Below are 19,504 nucleotides of genomic sequence, written 5' to 3' on the forward strand. Positions count from 1 at the left end.
ATATTGGGAGGTATTTAGTTATTTTGGTTGTTTTACAGAAACTAAAAGTGGTCGTCTTAATATTCAAAATGGTGTCAAGGGTCAATGTATGGTTTCCATGCATCATCTCGATTACGGAAATATCCATATTGAGTATTATCCGGTCATTTTCGACTGTTTCCTAGAAGTTGCCATTTAGCAATTCAAAATGGTGCCTGAGGTCAATTGTTAGCTCATTGCATCATTCTGGTTTCAGAGATACTCATATTGGATGGTATTTGGTTATTTTAGGCTGTTTTTCACAAACCGGAAGTCGCCATCTTGGATTTCAAAATGGTATTTAAGATAATTTCTGGCCTCTGAGCGTCATTCTGGTTGAAGAAACACCCATATTGGGTGTCATTCGATCATTTTCGGCTGTTTCCCAAGAACCGGAAGTCGCCAACCTAGAATCCAAAATGAGGTCTGTGGTCGATTTCAGCTGCTGTGTATCATTCTAGATCCGGAGATACTCATGTTAGACGGAAATTGGCAATTTTTGGCCACAGGTTGCCTTCCTACAATTCATAATGGTGTCTGAAGTCGATTTGTGGCTCCAGTGCATCATTACGATTACGGAAATACCCATATTGGGTGGTATTTGGTCGTTGGCCGCTGTTTTTCCCGAAACCGGAAGTCGCCATCTTAGAATTCAAAATGGTATCTGTGGTCGATTTTAGCTCCTGTGTATCAATCTTTATCCGGATATTTTTGTATTGGGTGGAAATCGGTCATTTTTGGCTGTTTTCCAGAAACCGGAAGTTGCCATCTTACAGTCCAAAATGTTGCCTGAGGTTGATTATGGAACATATTTGTTACCACTAAAAACATTCACCTGCCAAATATGGTTCCATTTAGTTGATTAGTTCGCGAGATGTGCAGAAAATTGTGCAGAAATATGTGCTTCCGGGGAAGGGGCGTCGAACCATTATGAACATATTTGCTACCCTTTAAAACATCCACATGCCGAATTCGGTTTCATTTGCTTGGTTTGTTCTTGAGTTCTGCAGAAATTTATGTTTCATTTGTATTGGACCCTTCCTTTCCGAAAGAGGGAGGGGTCTCAAACTATCATAGGAACCTTTCGCGGGACCGAAAACCCCTACATACAAATTTTCACGTCGATCGGTTCGGTAGTTTTTGAGCCTATATGGATCAGACAGACAGACAGACTGACAGACAGACCGGACTACATTTTATATGTATAGATTACAACATCAATATTTTAGAACCTCAAGAGTGAATATACATTTATTGGATTTAAGCGTTCATATAAATCTATTTTCACAAATAAAAGTTTGAATGAGAAAGGCTGGGTCTGACCGCTAGGTGGATTAATTTAGGTTTTTTTTTCAAACACACATGACATGCAAATTAACTGGGGTACAGCAGCTTGATGATTTCGAACCCGAGAAAATTGACATTGCCGTGAACCAGTTTATCGGCTGGAACTCTGGGGTAGTCAACATTTGTTTACATGAACACTCCGTTCTGGCCAAACTCCGGTCATCATTTCGATTATTGAAGTTTTTCTTTATAACATAGATTCGTGTCATTATTACACTATTACGAGTGCGGGTAACAAAATTTTATAATTAGTGCATGAAATTTTGTGAGAAAAAAATTTTTTTTCCGAGTGCGAATGAGGTACGGGACCAGTAATTGAGAAGTTTTTTTCTAATTCGGGTTCGGGTCGAGTACGGATATTTAAAAAAACAGATTTGGATTTGAGTTGGATACGGGTTTGAAAAATTCTTAATGTCTCGGATACGGGTAAAAAAAATTCCATCCCCGACCACCTCTACTACAAAGTGCTATCCCAGATCTCGCCGCTAGCACAAAGGTTTGTGGGAAGTTATCAAGCTGATTTCGTGGCTGGGCGACAGACAACGGACCAAACAGTCACGCTGCGGCAGATCCTCCAAAAGTGTCGCGAATATCAAGTCCCTACGGTAGGGTGCGAGCGGTTCGCCCAGGTAGTAGCGTAGTGATCGACGAAGATAAGTTCGAGGTGGTTGACGAATTTGTATACCTCGGATCATTAGGAACATCAAACAACAACTGCAGCAGAAAAATCCGACGCATTGTAGCTGGAAGTCGTGCCTACTACGGACTCCACGAGACGTTGAGGTCTGGCAAACTTTGCCCCCGTACCAAGTGCACCATGTACAAGACGCTCATAAGACCGGTAGCCCTCTACGGGCACGAGACATCGACAATACTCGAAGAGTACTTGACTTACCGTTTTCGATTTGCGGCGGAGTATGTGAGAATGGCGTACGGAGGCGAAGAATGGATTACGAGCTTGCGCCTACGGCGAGCCCAATTTCCAGAAAGTCGATAGAGCTGGAAGGGAACAATGGGCGGGACATGTTGTAAAAACGCCAGACAACAATCCTGCGATCCAGATAAAATGAAATTCTTTGATAAATGGCTATAGGTTTACCCTGAATACTGAAATATTGAGAAGAAAAGGCACAAAACGTGTGAAATATGTCACTTTCATATCGTTTCAATCAGATGCTCGAGTTCTGGAAAATATAATTTGATGATTTCAAACCATTGAGCTTCTCATTCGAGGAGGAAGACAAAATGCAATAAATTGCACACGTGCGCACTATCACCTGCTAATTACACAAAAAAATAGTGATGCCATCCGTAATTACAGCAAGTCATGATTCATCGACCGTTTGTTTGTCGACAATGGATGAGGTGAAACGAGCAAGAACCGGAGAATTTTTGCTTTCGCTGTTCAGCCAACTGATGTCAGAAGATCACCGCTTACGTCAATTGACAGTTGTAAAAAAAGAACACATATCTCTAAAACGAATTTGAATACTTTTCGTTGCCAACGTTATCTAGTTAAACTGTGTATTCCGGGTCCAAAACTGGGTAATTAACGAGATCGGGTTTTTTTCACCTGTACAATTCAGCGGCGTTCTATCATACCCGAACACCGATTGCGGACACAATTACCGAACGAGATCGCTTGTCAGATTTATTCACGCGAAGCGCATTGAATCGCGGAAGCCCGGAGCGCGTCGCCCGCGCAATTTTCTCGATCGTTCAAAGTAATTTAATTGTTCCAGATGACCCGCTGCGTTGGCTGGGTCCAGGGCATGGAAAATTACGGGTGTGAAGTGTACCGCGTGTAACGTATTTGAGGTATTCACCGTCATCGGTAATAAGCAGTCGATCTGCTGTTACATACTGAAGGGTGGGGGGAGGAAAAACTACAGGTCCACAAGTGGTTTTTAGTTCTCGTCCCGTCCCGGTACCGTTAGTTTGACAGCAATAAATCTTGGGCTGCGATACTCGCAGTAAGCGACTTGATTTTACGTAACAAGTAGCACCATTGTTTTCATCCATTCGAGGCGTTACCATTGCTGGTGAACACTTCAAGTGGAATACCGTTTTTTATTCGCGCCTTGCTAATGTTTGTTAGCAGGTGATTGTTATTTAGGAAGTCATCAGGTAGAATGCCTAACATCGTGTTACTCGTATTCATTACATTGGAAGCCTTTGTAAAGTGATTGTAGAATTGTTCAAAGTAACAGCTAACACGTTTTAGTTGAAAAAATATGAAAAAAAATTAGTCTTAAACGACAGGGAAGAGGTAACGCACTCAAGTTCAAGTGCGCCGCTAATGAAAATCGTCTCATGTGTGAAAAACTGCAGCAAACAACAACGATGACGACGACGAAAACGTCGCGGTACGCTAATCCATAATTCAGCGCTTAAACGCGTGTGGGTGGTTTGATAATAATAAAAAAATAGCTTGTTCAACTGGTTTATGACACCGTTGCAAAGCAGGCACCGAAATTGCTTCCCGATTAGCATCTCCGAACAGAGCAAGTTCCGCTACTCACGAAAGAGATTATCTTTTATTAGTTTTTTTTTCTACCCACAGGAACTTTTTCTGTATGTTATTCTGGACGCCATCAATAGTCATAATTGTAATTTTTTCCTGACAGCAACTCTGTAGGTATCTTTTTATTACAACTATCATATGTGAATGGTCGATTCCGGGTGACAATCACTTTACCTAGCGGCTCTTCACCTGTCTACTTTACGCCACTTAAGCCGCAATTTGAAACACATGGAAAACGGTAACGCTCCAGTGGTGGCGACCAACCGTAGAAGACGTGCAAATGCAAATCCTTCCCTTCCTTTTTTTTTCGAAGTAAATTTAATCGAAATGTTGGTAACCTTGGGTTGTGGGTTGACTTTTGGTGAATGGGTTTTTTTATTTCTCTATTGTGATCAACGCAAACTTGCGCTAGTGTTGCTGGTATCTTCTTCTTTGTACTAGGTACTTATGTGATTTTTTTGCTGGTGTTGATAGATTGGAGGTTTACTTTGCTTTATATAGGTACATTGAATGCAGGTACCGAAATCCGTTGTCCAAGTGGAAAGTAAGCAAAGCAGCGTGATTTGTTGTACACCACGAATGTTCAAAATATTTCCATTAATTTGCGAGGGGAACCTTCGAAAAAAGGTTAAGCGTTCACCGGGTAATTCGGGTACGTGCCTGGAAATTTCGATTAACATCGGTTATCGTGCGTGCGTAGTAGGCTGGCTATTATTAGTGTAGTGCATTTTTGAGACCCGATATGGGTGGGCGGATCTTGCATACATAGTAGGCACATTGTTTCGATCGATATATCCTTGGTAAAAGCAGGCTTCGATAAGTTCATTGTCACACGTTACCAGCCACGGGTACGTGATTTGCGGTCGTGCCGCTCGGCCACAGCTAATTGGGATTTTGGCTGACTGATTCATTATCGATGATGACTTAGAACTTTCGAGAGCTCGCTTTCGGCACACAGAGTGCTGTGATTAGCATTAGCAAGTTTTTTTACTCTTTATAATGGTTGTTTATTTGCATGATTCACTTGAGCTTTGATCGAAAGATGACAAGATAATCAGTTTTAGCAGCTCTTCTTGAAAGGCAGAACCAAAACAACGCTTTTGTTGAGAGATGCGGAGGGAAAAAAACTAAACGGCAGCTTATTAAACTATAACTGCAAGCCAATTTCATTAAATGCGGTAATATTGGCACAGCATTGCAAAAAATATGATAGCGCTTACAGATAGGAATTATTCAGCGAGTGCTCACATATGAGCAATTCTCGCTGAAACTAGGCCACTAGGTGTACAAGGTCTTTCAAATTTGATATAAATGCACAAAGTTAATAGAAATAGAAAAAAAATGATAATGCCATTTTTGTTAGATCGAATTTGTTGACCCCTTGATCACCAAGGGGCGGAACAGTTTTCAGAAAAATTGAAATTTTTGCAATTCTTGATGTATTATTTGAGCTGTATCTCTAAAATTCGTTATGTAAAGTACTACAAGTAGCACTATTCTGTAAAGAGGAATGACAGGGCTTTCATTTGAAGTGATCAGAATTTAGTCCGCCATCTTGGATTATATCAGAAAAATGCAATTTTGACCGTGTTCGCAACAACCGATTTTCGATCTGAGACCAGCATTAGAAAGCTGAGAAAAAATGCTATATGATGCAAGAACAAAATTAGGTGAGCATCAGTGTTAACCAATCAATTGAACCTATTTCCCAAGCTGAGTATTAAAATATTCATCGTATACCGCGCGATCAACGTAGTAACCTGTCTACTAAGACCAAGTGGATGCACATGTTATAACCCTACTAGCTCCATGAATTATAATCGATTGATACTACAACTAGTACGCAACTACTGTTTTTTTTTTAGTTCAGTGAGAATAATGAATACAACACTAGCATGTTTGATACTAACAAAGCGATAGGTTTTTTATTACTGAGCAGTTTCACACAAAATGTCACAGTTTTAATATTCCATTTGTTTCGTTATTTTTAATTTGACTGAAACTTTGCAACTTAACTTTTGAATTTCATAAAGATTGAACTTGTGGTTCAAAAGTTATGAAAAGAAACGTGTTTTGAAGACTACTTAATCTCACTCATGTTTCTCAGAGATGGCTGAACCGATTTTCATAAAATCAGTTCCAAATGGAAGGTCTAGTTGCCCCATAAGACCCTATTGATTTGTTTTGCAATCGGACTATTACTTTGCCTGTTATGTTTAAAAATGTGAAATCCAGCTATGAAAAGGAACATATTCCAAAGACTACTTGAACTCACTCACTTTTCTCAGAGATGGCTGACCCGATTTCCACAAAATTAGTGTCAACTAATAAGTCTAGCTGCCTCGTAACACCCTATTGAATTTTACTGTAATCGGACTGTAACTTCGTCTGTAAAGTACTAAAATGTGAAAATCACGAAACTTCATTATCTCAAAAACTGCACAACCGATTTGATCAATATTATTATCAGATGAGCGGGCTAGTTAAGGGTTAACTGATGAATTATGATTGAACACGTGGTTTCAAAGTTTGGCTGCCCTATACGTTCCCATTTCATTTGATTGTGATTGAACTTAAGCCACCGTTATGTATTAAATTGTTAATAAAACAATGAAAGTCTATTATTTCACATGACTTATTTGAACATAACTAGTGTCATACGAACGAGTCATCTCTCAAACTTACAAATAACAAACTTCATAACAATTTGATATGTGGCTCAAAAGTTATGGAAAGAAAAGAAATTCAAAGACTATTTAAAACTATACCTGCTTTGATTGATATATTTATGTCGAGGATCTTTTTGAACTGGAAATTTTCTCGACTCAGCACTGGGGCACGGTGTATCGTTGTACTTATCCTACACATGCAAAATGTGCCAAAAACAATATCCAAAATGTTGCCTGAAGTCTGAGGTATTTGTTACCACTAAAAACATTCACCTGCCAAATATGGTTCCATTTAGTTGATTAGTTCGCGAGATGTGCAGAAATTTGTGCAGAAACATGTGCTTCCATAAAAGGGAGGGGCGTCGAACCATTACGGACATATTTATTACCCTTTAAAACATCCACATGCCAAACTCGGTTTCATTTGCTTGGTTTGTTCTTGAGTTGTGCAGAAATGTATGTTTCATTTGTATTGGACCCCTCCTTTCCAGAAGAGGGAGGGGTCTCAAACTATCATAGGAACCTTTATCGGGACCAAAAACCCATACATACAAATTTTCACGTCGATCGGTTCGGTAGTTTTATTTATTGGATTGAAGCGTTCATGTAAATCTAATTTTACAAATAAAAGTTTGAATGAGAAAGGCTGGGTCTGACCACTAGGTGGATTAATTTAGGTTTTTTTCGATATTTTCAAACAAAGAGACTTATATGACCCTTTGAAGGAAATTGTAAAAGAGGTGAATATGCAGAATCTGAAGCTAGGCTGAGTTTGATATATGTTATGTACATATGAATTTAAAATTCCCTGTACTGTACATTGCAATTACTTTTGGGAATACCTTGAGAATCTTTGGAAACGGATCGAACAACATGAGCAGCCTACAGTGTCGGTTAGAGCGAGAACGTGCCACACAAACATAGATCCTGCAGACCCATTCGACATGGATGAATTTATTACAACAATGTTTGGAGAAGGATCTAGTTCTGACGCAGGCATCGAGAACAATCCAATTTCGCAAACAATTATCCACTACTGGTTTGGCAAAAAAATACAGGACGAGCGTCTATGGCAAATCGCACGGATTGTCTATGCTGCAGCTTCAACACAGGCAGACATTGAACGCGATTTCTCACGTTATAACACCGTATACACCTCAGTACGAAACAGGCTTTCTGGAGAAAACGTTGAGAACGTGCTGCGAGTGAAATTGAACCGCGACCTTTTGCCAACTGCACTAACCAGCATTCTACCAAAGAACAGTGCAACGGAATGTTCGAGCAATGCTTCTGAACTCCCTGTTATCACCTCTAGTCAATAATACTTTCTCGCAGAAAAAGACATGAGGCTTACACCGATGTTTTTTTAAGTGTTTCACTACCGCACTAAAACACACACTACACACAAGATACACACAATATGAACAAACAAACACATACGCACTCACAGAGAAAGCAGAAAGAGGAAGAAAGCACGAGAGAGAGAAAGAGAGAGAAAGAGAGAGAGAGAGAGAGAGAGAGAGAGAGAAAGAGAGAGAGAGACTTTTTTATTTCAAATAAAGTTGTTCCTTGATCATTGACAAAATTGATTTTTTTTCACGATGGGTAATTCCTTACATATAATTAGTTGGTGTTAAGTCAGATTAACATTTTAATATAAACAAATTCTAGATTTACTACTCTTTGAATTTCGGAGTTTTCAAGCTTTTGTGCAATTTTGATGTTACGGGCCCGTTTGATTTATCACTAACAGCATGTTTCTCCTACTTGACCCATTATGGCCAAACAACATCTGTCGTTACAAACCCAACCAACTTTTCAGAAACAAACCCCCTGTGGTCAATGAAAGCAAATAAATATGTTACCAAAATCGAACCATCGAACCGCACTGTGTCAACAGGGTGTGTAACAACTGATTCAATTGTGACGTACGGAGAACTTACAAAACAAATTTCTTCTAAATATGTATTAAGAATTTTTTCCTTACTGTTACAAGTGTATACAAATTTTAATAACAGTTCGAATATTTACAAAACAAATAAAAACAAAGGTTCAAACTGTAACTGTTTTCAGTAGAGAGCATATAGCTCTGAAACTAACCTTATAATCGTTGTGGCAAAGCGCCAGACCACTATTGTTGGCCCTAACTAGTGTTTCTTGAACTGGTATTCCGCGAACATTCGACTAATTGAAATCAGACCAATCAGGAAAAAAGCTTCGATGAGCTTTTTATCATACCAATTGTTTCTCCTCTATGTTTTTCGAACTGTTGTGAAAGATAGAAAAACTTTTAATGATTTGTCTACCTATTTGTATCAGAAAATATTGCAGATTTTATCAGGTATTAATCAGGCATTAGACGTAAAAAACACTTGCCATATTTTGTTTGGATTTAAGCTGCATAACATTTTTACTAGGGTAAATATGTTGGTTAAATTAGCCGTTACAAATTTGATCTGTAAATACTTTGTCATTTGTACTCAGAAATATAGAAAACCTTCAAAGATCTGAGTTGTTATGCTTATATTCTAAGTTCCTTGTTGAATTTAGTATGAATAAACAAGTCCAGTGATAATTAAAATGTCGTTGCCAGCATATGTTTAATAAGAATGATAATTCTACAAACCTCTACAAATTTATGCTAAAGATAGCCTTATTTTACCTCTCGGTGTTATTTCTGTACTTCTGTACAAATATATTCGGTTCAACACAATTGGCATACAGCACTAAAACCTGAAAATCGCAGCACTGAAACGTGAAAATGCAGTATCAAAATCTGCAATAATGCATCCAAAACCAGTTCAAAAGCAAGTCAAGCATTATTCAAAGATTTTCAAAACTCCATCCCCTCTCACTCTTCCATAACGTTACTACCCAAATTAGTATGAGGAAAATATTCCATTCACTAATCATAACAAAAACTAGTGAGTAATGTCATGGACGAAATCCCAACGCAATACAACAAACGTATGATTTCTCGGTAACAAACATAGCACATTTTGGTATCTGTTTGGCTGCTATAGAAAACCTGCCGAAAAAAATACCTTCCGAACTACTTACTCTCCCTCCCATCATCACCGCACCGCATCATCGCTGCTGCGTCACTGCGATGCGAGATGCAATCCAACCAACATTTATGGGACTCTCAACTATTCTTTTGCTTGTTGCTATCGTTTTTTTCCTACGATCAGCGTTGCCAGGTCATTTTTTTAAAAATCTGGAAAAGGCAAAATAAAAATCTGGAAAAATGTGGCAGTCATTTCGTGGAGTGAAAGGATAATTTTTCGGATAAAAGTCTTGGGGTACGCAAAATTTGAGGTGACAAAATTGCAAAATTTCGCGCTAAAATTGAAGTGATGACCTTTTTGCGGAACAGAGAAAATAAAATCTGGATCTTCCATGAAAAATCTGGATAATTGGACATCAAAGCTGTTTACCTGGATACATGTTCAAAAATCTGGATAATCCAGCTAAATCTGGATACCTGGCAACGCTGCCTACGATGCGCCACGTACGAAGAGAGAATTACAACGGAGCAACGCGCATCACTCTATTCTCAGAGTTGTATGTATAGAAAGACAAAAAAAAAACCGAAAGAATATCCCGGCGCCAAAAGAGAAAGACGAAAAAACAGAAATAGAGCGTCCAGCGCACACACCAATACGAGAGATCGTGTATTTCGAGCGAATTTCGTTCAACCCGCATGAATTTTGAGAGAGATGGGTCCGATGGCCCGACTCGCGTTCCATGAAATTCTGACTTGGTAGTCAACTGTTGTATTTGTCATCTCCGAGTGACCAAGGCACCAACATTTTATTACGTATTGAGAGGATACAATTTTAGTCATGAACTGTGCACTTCATGATGTGCACAACTCAAGATGAAAAAACAATCAGCTCAAAATCATTTCATTTCCTTCACTGCATGCGGCATCCCTGGTCACAGGGCAAACCAAGACCTGGGAGGGAGAAACGAATACTACACTAAAAATTTATCGAAACAGATGACACGCATATTCGTTGTTTTTTGATAGCGTGTAACTGTAACCCGAATATGACTCGAAAATCAAGACTCAACCGTGATGAAGTTCATAGTTCGAAACTGTTACCAAACGACTTTTTTTTGATACCCGAGTAATAATTACGTAGGAGATCTGCGAAAAGAGTTTATTTGTAAACATTGCTTACACGTTTAAACAACAAAAATGCTTTTAAAAAATTGGCAAACTTTCAAAACTCGTAGCTTACCAAAGGACAGATATATTTGTGTGGATGTTATTTTTTTATTTTAAATTGTTTATTTTTTTTGTCAAGCAAATGTAGACTACATAAATATTTCTTTCAGTTATTATTTATAGTGTTTACAATGTTCTTGTTACGAGCTAAATATTTCTAGTGTATTTCAGACAATTTTTAATTTGTTTTTTTTTTTAACTGTTATGCCAATGGTTTTACAATGTAGATTATAATGACACATCATTCGATTTATGAGACCATTTTTTGCATAATTAGTTCTGCATTGTTTTTCCGAAAAAAGTTTTCTCGTTCTAAGATGCCGTGAAGGTGTATAAAAGCTGAGTTGTGATAGTAATGCAGATGAGTCTATACGCTTTGAAATAATGTCATTGACGAAGAATAGCATTGCAAATTCGCGGCGTTGTTTATGTGTTTGCAGATTAATGAGCATGCAACGTGCTTCATACGATGACAAATGAAATGCAGTCCAATTCAAGTTGCGAAGCGCGTAAAGAAGGAAATATTTTTGGACTGATCCATATGAGATTACAATATTCTACAATAGGTCTAACATATGTAATATACAATAGTTTGATAGTGTACAGGTCTTGAAAATTGTGGCTGAACCGCTTAGCAAAGCCCAGCATATTATTTGCTTTACTTATGATGGAGTTATAGTATCATAATAAGTATTTTTCGAATAAGTCCACGGTCAAGAAAATGCAATCATTCTTCTATAGAAATCAATGATACAGTTACCGATGCAACTTCGTGCTGCTTCGTATCCGTTTCTCCTTTCCAGACCAAGAGTATGCTAAAACACCTAGGCTAGAAAAGTTGATAATTAAATTCTCATCATGCACGAAAATCGAATTACCCGTACCCGACCAATTGAGAATTTTTCAAACCCGTACCCGACCCGAACCCGAAGCCTTGGTTTTTTAAATTACCCGTACCCGACCCGAGCCCGACAAATATTTTTTGGCGTTACCCGAAACCCGACCTGAACCCGTCGGGTACGGGTCGGGTACGGGTATCGGGTAAAAATACCCGTACCCGACCATCTCTTTTCACTACCAGAAAACAAAGTGGAACATTGGCGCATTGCAAACTTCATAATTATTATGAAACTAGGAAAATATAAAAATTAGAAGTGTAAACAATCAAAAACCCAAGAAGAAGAAGAATTATCAATAAACTAAAAAGTTTGGATGTTTACTTAAGTTGGAGATGTTAACCATGTTTCAAATTCCATAACAATTAGAAATTTATGAATTCGATACTAAAAATATGCTTTGAATAGAATTTTATAAATCCCAACCAGACACTCGGATTGGGAAGAAAAATGTAAGTTAGAGGTTTTTAGGGTTACGCAAGCGAGATTTTTTAGTATATGTTTTTGAAATATCGAGTCAAATAGTGTTAACTTTTTGTATTCTACGTTTGTACGGAGTGTTTAAAAAAATCTCAGAGAATGAAGGGCTTTTGAAGATTCGGATAAAACGATAATAAATAAACGGAGTAGATACTGACGGCAACCCACAAGAAGAACATGAATAGAGTGTTCTACTACTGAATAAAACATAGAACATTATTAGGAATAATGAGAATAGGTTATGTTTCCATTTAATTCCACTACCAAAAAAATCGAATACCCTCTTATACCGTCCGTATATACGTACGTGTTTCGGTTGCTACATACAACCATCATCTTATGGTGCTTATGCAACCCGCCGAGTTGAGCAGTTGGTATCAACGTTGCCAGTATGCCAGAAAAATCTGGATTTTGTCAGATTTCTGATTTCTGCGCCTGACAAACAGATAAACTTCAGAATCTGTCAGATATTAAACAACGAGCCAGATTTTTGCCAGATTTTATTCGCGTCGCCCTGCAAAAAGGTCATCATCAATATTGGTCGATATAAAGAGGTATTCCATCTTTTGATAGTAGAATTAAATGGAAACATAACTTTTCTCAATACTCAATTCCATTCGACTAAGACGTTAAATAAAAAAAAATTTGACATTTCCTAAAACCTTTAGTATTGTTTAAGATTTTTTAAAACTGCAAAACAGCATTCCATAATTTCCTTAACAGCTTTGCAGTATGTTAACAGTAAACAAACAGAATAAAAAACACAAGGGTTGTATGCAAAGCCACGACTGCAAGTTTGACGTAGAACTACATAAGGTTGTTTATTGCATTACTTGAATTGAATATATATAAAATTTAGTGTAAAACGAAAGTTGAAGTGCCACCGAATTTTAGTTTTCACATACATCATTGAACAGGATTGAAACAGACACTATACAACGCAAACAGGCAAAGTGCATGCAGATTAAAATAGCATTTTACTTTTAATTCCAGCGCAAAACGAGAAAATCTAAAATCTTCCATAATTTGTTTGTTGTCCTTATAAGGACTGTTGTTGTTCAATTTCATATCGAATATAATGTGGATCGCATCTGTGTACTACCCCGACAGAAGAGATTAAGGCATTTTTCTGATAACACAGTTGAAAACTGTTTTCACACTGAAAATTTGATGGCCCAAATACTTTATATAGCTGCAACTGTAGAGTAAGGATTGTTGTAGTCGTTATCTAGAACTAATATGAACAGTTTCGGCTGAAACAGGCTCTCATATGGGCCGAATAGTACTTTCCGATTACTAGGTCTATAATTCTGTCGACCGTGCAATCATATAACAGCCAATCAGATCAATCGAAATTTGCGTTGCAACAAGGATTGATTACACAGTGCAACAATTTTTTTGCCTTGGCTCCTATGTATGATTTTTTGATGAAGTTTGATGCGAAAAAAAATTTTCCTGAGTTTGAACATATTTCAATGGCGCCATTTTGAATTTTTGAGGAACTGGAAATTTTTGAGGTTTTTTCGGCGCCATTTTGTTCTACGACCAAATATCAAAATTCTAAGATTTTGTCCACATATTAGCATCCTTTTTCCCATCTTTTGAAAAAAACAGATCTTAAATCGGACAATAACTGGGCTCAAAACGGTGATTCTACGAAACCGGTTTTGGCACAGTTTTAGTATATTTCACAAAGCAAAATAATATCGATTATTTCTGAGTATTGATGGTAATTCGCTATTATCTTGAAGTGGTAGTCAAATTATATCTTATTTTGAGTAAAAAAGTCTCAGAAATCGAATGGTAGGTGTCTGATCAACGTAAAATGTCAGCAAAATGTCGATTTTGCTCCAATTCTCCTACAATACTAAAATAGGTTTATCTGCTGACATTTAACGTAGACCAGACCCCTACCATTCGTTTTCTGAGACTTTTTTACTTAAAATAAGATATAATTTGACTACCACTTTAAGATATTAGCGAATTACCATTAATACTCAGAAATAATCGATATTATTTTGCTTTGTGAAATATACTAAAACTATGCCAAACCCGGTTTCGTAGAATCACCGTTTTGAGTTAAGTTTTTGTCCGATTTAAGATCTGTTTTTTTTTTTTCAAAAAATGGGTAAAAAGATGCTAATATGTGGACAAACTCTTAGAATTTCGATATTTAAACTTAAAACAAAATGGCGTCGAATAAACCACAAAAATTACCGGTTTCTCAAAAATTCAAAATGGCGCCATTGTTGTCCCTTAAGTTGAAATATGTTCAAACTCGGGGAAATTTAGTTTTGCATAAAAATACACAAAAAAATTATATATAGAAGCCAAGGCAGAAAAAAAAGTCAATTTTTGTTGCACTGTGTTATTTTCAATAATATAGTTGTTTGTCATATTAGGTCTTGACAATTTTTAAGATTTAAGATTATGCGATAACTTAATTTTTATGCCGATAATCAAAGCTGTTCGGGTGTTGTACTTATTACTGAAGCAAAAAAATCAGTACGTTCTGTGACAAGGAGATGAAGTAAAATTTATAGCTGTTCCAACATTTGAAGGTGTAAATTAATTTAACAAAAAATATTAACTCTTCAATTAGATATTTATTTTATCCTGAAAAGTACAATTTGCTGTTTAATTCAATTCAATTGGATAAGATGCCGATCACATCTTTGCGTTATCACTGACAAATAAGCAAATAAGGTATACCTTGTGATAGATAACACAGTGAAAAGCTGTTCTAACACTCAAAACTAGACGGCTCATGTATTTTGAACGCCAGCTTTCCAGAACGTTGGTGTGTTGTCAAAATTAGACAACTTTTTATTGGATGCATCTATCACACAGAAACAGCAGTTCACTAAAGGAAATGCCGCTGCATCAGTTGGCCCTGCTACTATCGATTCTGAGACCCTGCAAACGCTGCATTATTCGTCGCCATGGCACGGCTGTGGCCGCTATCCACTGCCATTGGTATTCGCTGCACTGCTGCTGCTGCTAAGAAAGGACTGCTGTTGTTGCTGTTAGAATAAATATGAGCGGTTGCGGTTGAAACAGGCTCTTATATAGGTCAAATAGCACATTTAAATTCACTAGGTCTATAATTATGTCGACCGCGCTTGGAAAACAATCATATAACGGCCAATCAGAGGTCGAATTTTCCGTTTTGACAAGACAATTTTCAATAGTTTTGGGAAAAAATTTGGGAGGAATCTGAAAAGATTTTCCAATCTATTGCTGCAGGAACGAAGGAAATCCATTGAAAACTAACCGATTTATTGGCATTTGAAATTGGACATATTCCTCACTTTTTCCGGTTTTAGATTTTCATTTTACATCCCTATGTAGCCAGGTATGTAGCCGAACTTCCTGAGAAACGTAGTTCTACGTCAAAAACTGCGGTACGCATTTTTCGTACATCATGGGCTAAGCGCTAAATGTTATTTAAATCTAAATGTTATTTAGATTTGATTTGAAATAAATTATCATATTCTGGTGCTCTCAATGTTATTGTTCACAGAGAGTCTAAATTGGATTGTTAATATTCACTCAATTACATTCTGGGCATCATCTGGTTCTCTTCGTCAGTCGAAAATTAAAATAAAACAAAGCTTTTGAAACTACTCGTTTCGTCTACTTTTTTCCTGCGACTTTCAAGTGAATGTACTTTATTACAGCTCCGTTCAAAGTATGACACCGTCAGTTTAAAGTGCTCTAAAGCAAGTGCTGTCGTTTGTTGTGTGAGAAAAAAATGGATCTAAATATTTGCATAGTGTGAACAGTGCTTCCATATCTGCCGCAAGATGTGGTGGAATTCTAAATTTGATTGCTATAGTAGGGCGATTCAAGAAAAAAAAAACATATATTTTAACGGTGTATAAATGATTCGTTTTGCTGCCAAAATTATTTTTATCATTAATAGGCACTCGTCTCAGACAATTCGATTCATAAGTTCTTTGTGCTAACGTTCTTTTAAGAGCTTTGGTCTGAGCCCATTATCGATTGATGAAGAAATTGTTTAGAGCCAAAACGATTCGTTTAATCAGTATAGTGTCATCAGCAAAACTGTAGATAATTCTGGCCATTCAAAAAACATTCACTATTAAAAAGGTTTTATGACAAATTTCATTTTTTAATTTTTTTAAGTTGAATTAACTTTTAATGTGTGGTTTTTGCAGGAAAAAATACAGAATGACTTCAAAACATCAAATGTATGCTTCTAGTTCGGATGAATATAGTGAAAACATTACAAAGTGTAAAAAACAGATCTAAAAAAATTTATTATCATATCCCAATAAATTTATTAGAAAAATAGAGTAAAAATGTACGAAAACAAAAAAGAATTTCAAAAGGAAGAGGCAGAGATGTGCACCATTCAAATCTTTCAAGTTGATTTAATATAAGCGAAACTGATAAGATCAGCTTATTCTAAATATCTTAAAAACCATTTGGGTAAAACCACACCAAACTAATGTTTTCGGTTTATATGTAAATTTTTTTATCATTACTATAAGTAAACAATATAAAGCACCCAGCTATTGAATGTTAATCTACATTATAATTCATATTCATTAACAACATTCATAAAAAAGAAAAAGAAGTATATTTTACTAACTACAACCAGGAAAAGGGAAACCCCGTCGGTAATTATGATCATCACTTGGAATTAGCATTAATACTTGCCTGTGAAATGATCGCAGTCGATACGCTGAAAAGCACGCAAAAGATGACACCGCTATTGATTGTCTTTCTCTGCTTTACATTGAATGCAGCAGCTGTTGTTTTACTTAAATCTTTCCCGGTAGCGCTTGTTTTGTGTCAAGGCTAATGGCGACCCTTAGCTTGTGTAATCGGTTTCGCTTAATATTTTAACTTCTGCGTGATAAATCTCATCTCCGCTTGATAAAAATCGTAAAAACAAAGCAAGTACTAGGAGTCAATAATCACATTTAATGTAGTACAATGCTAACGTCGTTTTTCATTATCTCCGTCGCCAAGTTTGTTCAGTATTTTGAGAGCCAAACAAACACCGAATCGATGGGTGTTTCGAAGGTGTGCTTTGTGTTACGAAAATTGGCATAGATTGTCGTGCTCGGGCACAAGCAGTAGCTCGTACTCATCTGGTAGGCCCTCTGTTTGCTCGTCGGATGTTGGTGCAACCAGGCGTGTAAAAGTTTTCCTTCGACAGACGCAGACTGGCTGTGGTGACCGGATAGAGCCGGAAAACAGGGAGGTTGCGGCGTGGAAATCGAAAGTTCGTGTCTGTAGGTAGGTATCTGGAAAGTCGCTCTTGGGCCTCGCAAGAGGATGTCACATTAGACTGACTGCATTGCGTTAGAGTTCGTTCCTCTTATGGCAGGTTCGTCACTTACACTTTGAAAGTAACTTTTCGATCGTTTCTTTGATTTTTAACGTGCGGACTAAATAAGGTCACAATGACCGTAATATGAGCTATTTAAAATGTTGTAGGTGCTGATTGTATAAAATGCTTTAATGTTATACTGTGTAACGTTAAACATTAACAGTGGGAATTTTTCAAAAAGTCTTCTATGCGTTTGCGGTTGAAAAAAAATACAGTCAAAAATAGTTTAAAGTGAAATACGTCTTGAAAATTTCAAATTATTGCGTACAACTTTGATTTTATTTCATCAGTTAAAGATTCAAAAATTAGTCACGGTGATAAGGCAGGAAAGCAAAAACGATCAATACATCAAGAATTTAAATAAATTTTCGAGCGTCTTAGTAGATTGGAATTGAATATTGGGAGTAGGTTATGTTTCCATTCAATTCTACTACCAAATTTGGTAGTAGAAAAAATGGAAACATAACATATTCTCAACATCAAGAATTACTAAAAATGTAAATTGATAGCACAAAAAATAGGTGTATACAAATCATTTGAATTTATTGAGCCCTTATGAAAATACGAATTCGATGAAGTATGAGATCGACAAAAAACATTAACAATCAATAGCTTGACTTAAATTAAGCAGTAATATATTCAAAAATATAACCTTTAGGTAGAATCCGTTCACGTAAAGCGCTCTTTTCGTGACTTTATAATTATAAGACTTTGGCTCTATATTTTATCAAAACAGCCCACGATTTACATATAAATTTCCACCGAAAATCAAGTTCGAAAACCGTGCACTAACCTCGATAATTTTGTCATGAACCGCCCCAGGAAAGACAATCAATCCGAGCAGAGCGCCGCAAACGGCCGTTAGGACTCCGACGCCGGCCCAAACCAGGGTCCATTGCACCATCCTGCAGCCGGTTTGCTTGCTGACCGATTCCGCGGATTCGATCTGCCACCTAGTTGAGGTGGGATATTGTGAGCCCCACGCGGTAATACACTATGTATAGAGTGGATAAATAAACCTATGCGCACGTCAGCCCGGCACGGGTGATGCAAAGATTAAACAATTTTTTTTTCGTACACGAGAGTCGGTTCTTATTTATTTTTCACTCCACTTATGCGTTGAGACTCTCGGCGTTCACTTTCGAAGCGGCTTCCACTATTAACAGGCTGAATCGAGTGTAGACTAGCGAAATGACATTGCACAGCACATAACGCGATGTGGATTCGAGAGGCTCGACACTTGTTTGTTTATTATTTCTCCCGAGCAGTATGTATTGCACATGACACTTTCGACTATCGCAATCGATGCAGTCGATCGAAGACGAAGTTACGGACTAGTGAGTAGTGAAAAAATCGTCGCTCGAGAAGTGCCGTCCTCCGAGTTAGACTTTCGCTATTGGCTAATCTTCCGCTTAGACAAATCGCAGCACAAGAAAACAAGTTTTCTTAACACATTTCCACATTTGAACACTTGACCACGCTGAGAGACTAAACGTGAAACGACAACTGTGCAAATTTACATCGTGTAGAGCAGGTGTAATGGATTCACATTTTCTATTACAGCCGGGAAATTCCTCTAAAAAGCTATTCACTGTGGTGGAAATTCTATCAATTATCAGATCGATCCGAATAGAGAAAAAACTACAGGTGCTTTCTACCCGCTACAAACTAACTACAAAACACAGAGAGAGAAGGCGAGCACACTAAAGCCTAGAGCTTCCCACTGATTCGTGTCATTCACGGAGCACGGACATTGAGTAACTGAAATTCACCGATCGAATCAAACAACGTCCGAGCCAACGTTCAAAAAGGTGGATTGCGCGGGCACCTGGCTGTGGTTGGCTGGCTGGTGAGAAGCAAATAAAAAAAGAGCGAACACGTGAGGCTTACGGTCAGCGTGGAAGCCGATACCGGCTACCAGTCGAACACATACATCCACTGCCAGGAAAATCGAACTCTCAGAATCGAGAA

The 19,504-nt window shown here is 37.5% G+C and overlaps 1 protein-coding gene across 2 annotated transcripts in view; it reads right to left on the reverse strand.

Annotated features, from left to right (window-relative positions):
• Nucleotides 1-19,279, reverse strand: part of LOC129721948 (sensory neuron membrane protein 2) — a 64,714-nt gene extending 45,435 nt beyond the window's left edge. For both annotated transcript variants that reach the window (XM_055675084.1, XM_055675082.1), the window contains exon 1: nt 18,327-19,279. In XM_055675084.1, coding sequence (XP_055531059.1) covers nt 18,327-18,437 — 111 coding nt within the window. In that variant the 5' untranslated portion in view covers nt 18,438-19,279. The remainder of the gene's footprint in view (nt 1-18,326) is intronic.
• Between the last annotated feature and the right edge of the window lie 225 nt (nt 19,280-19,504).

This window comes from Wyeomyia smithii, chromosome 2 (genome assembly GCF_029784165.1).
Source record: "Wyeomyia smithii strain HCP4-BCI-WySm-NY-G18 chromosome 2, ASM2978416v1, whole genome shotgun sequence".
Classification (NCBI taxonomy): domain Eukaryota; kingdom Metazoa; phylum Arthropoda; class Insecta; order Diptera; family Culicidae; genus Wyeomyia; species Wyeomyia smithii.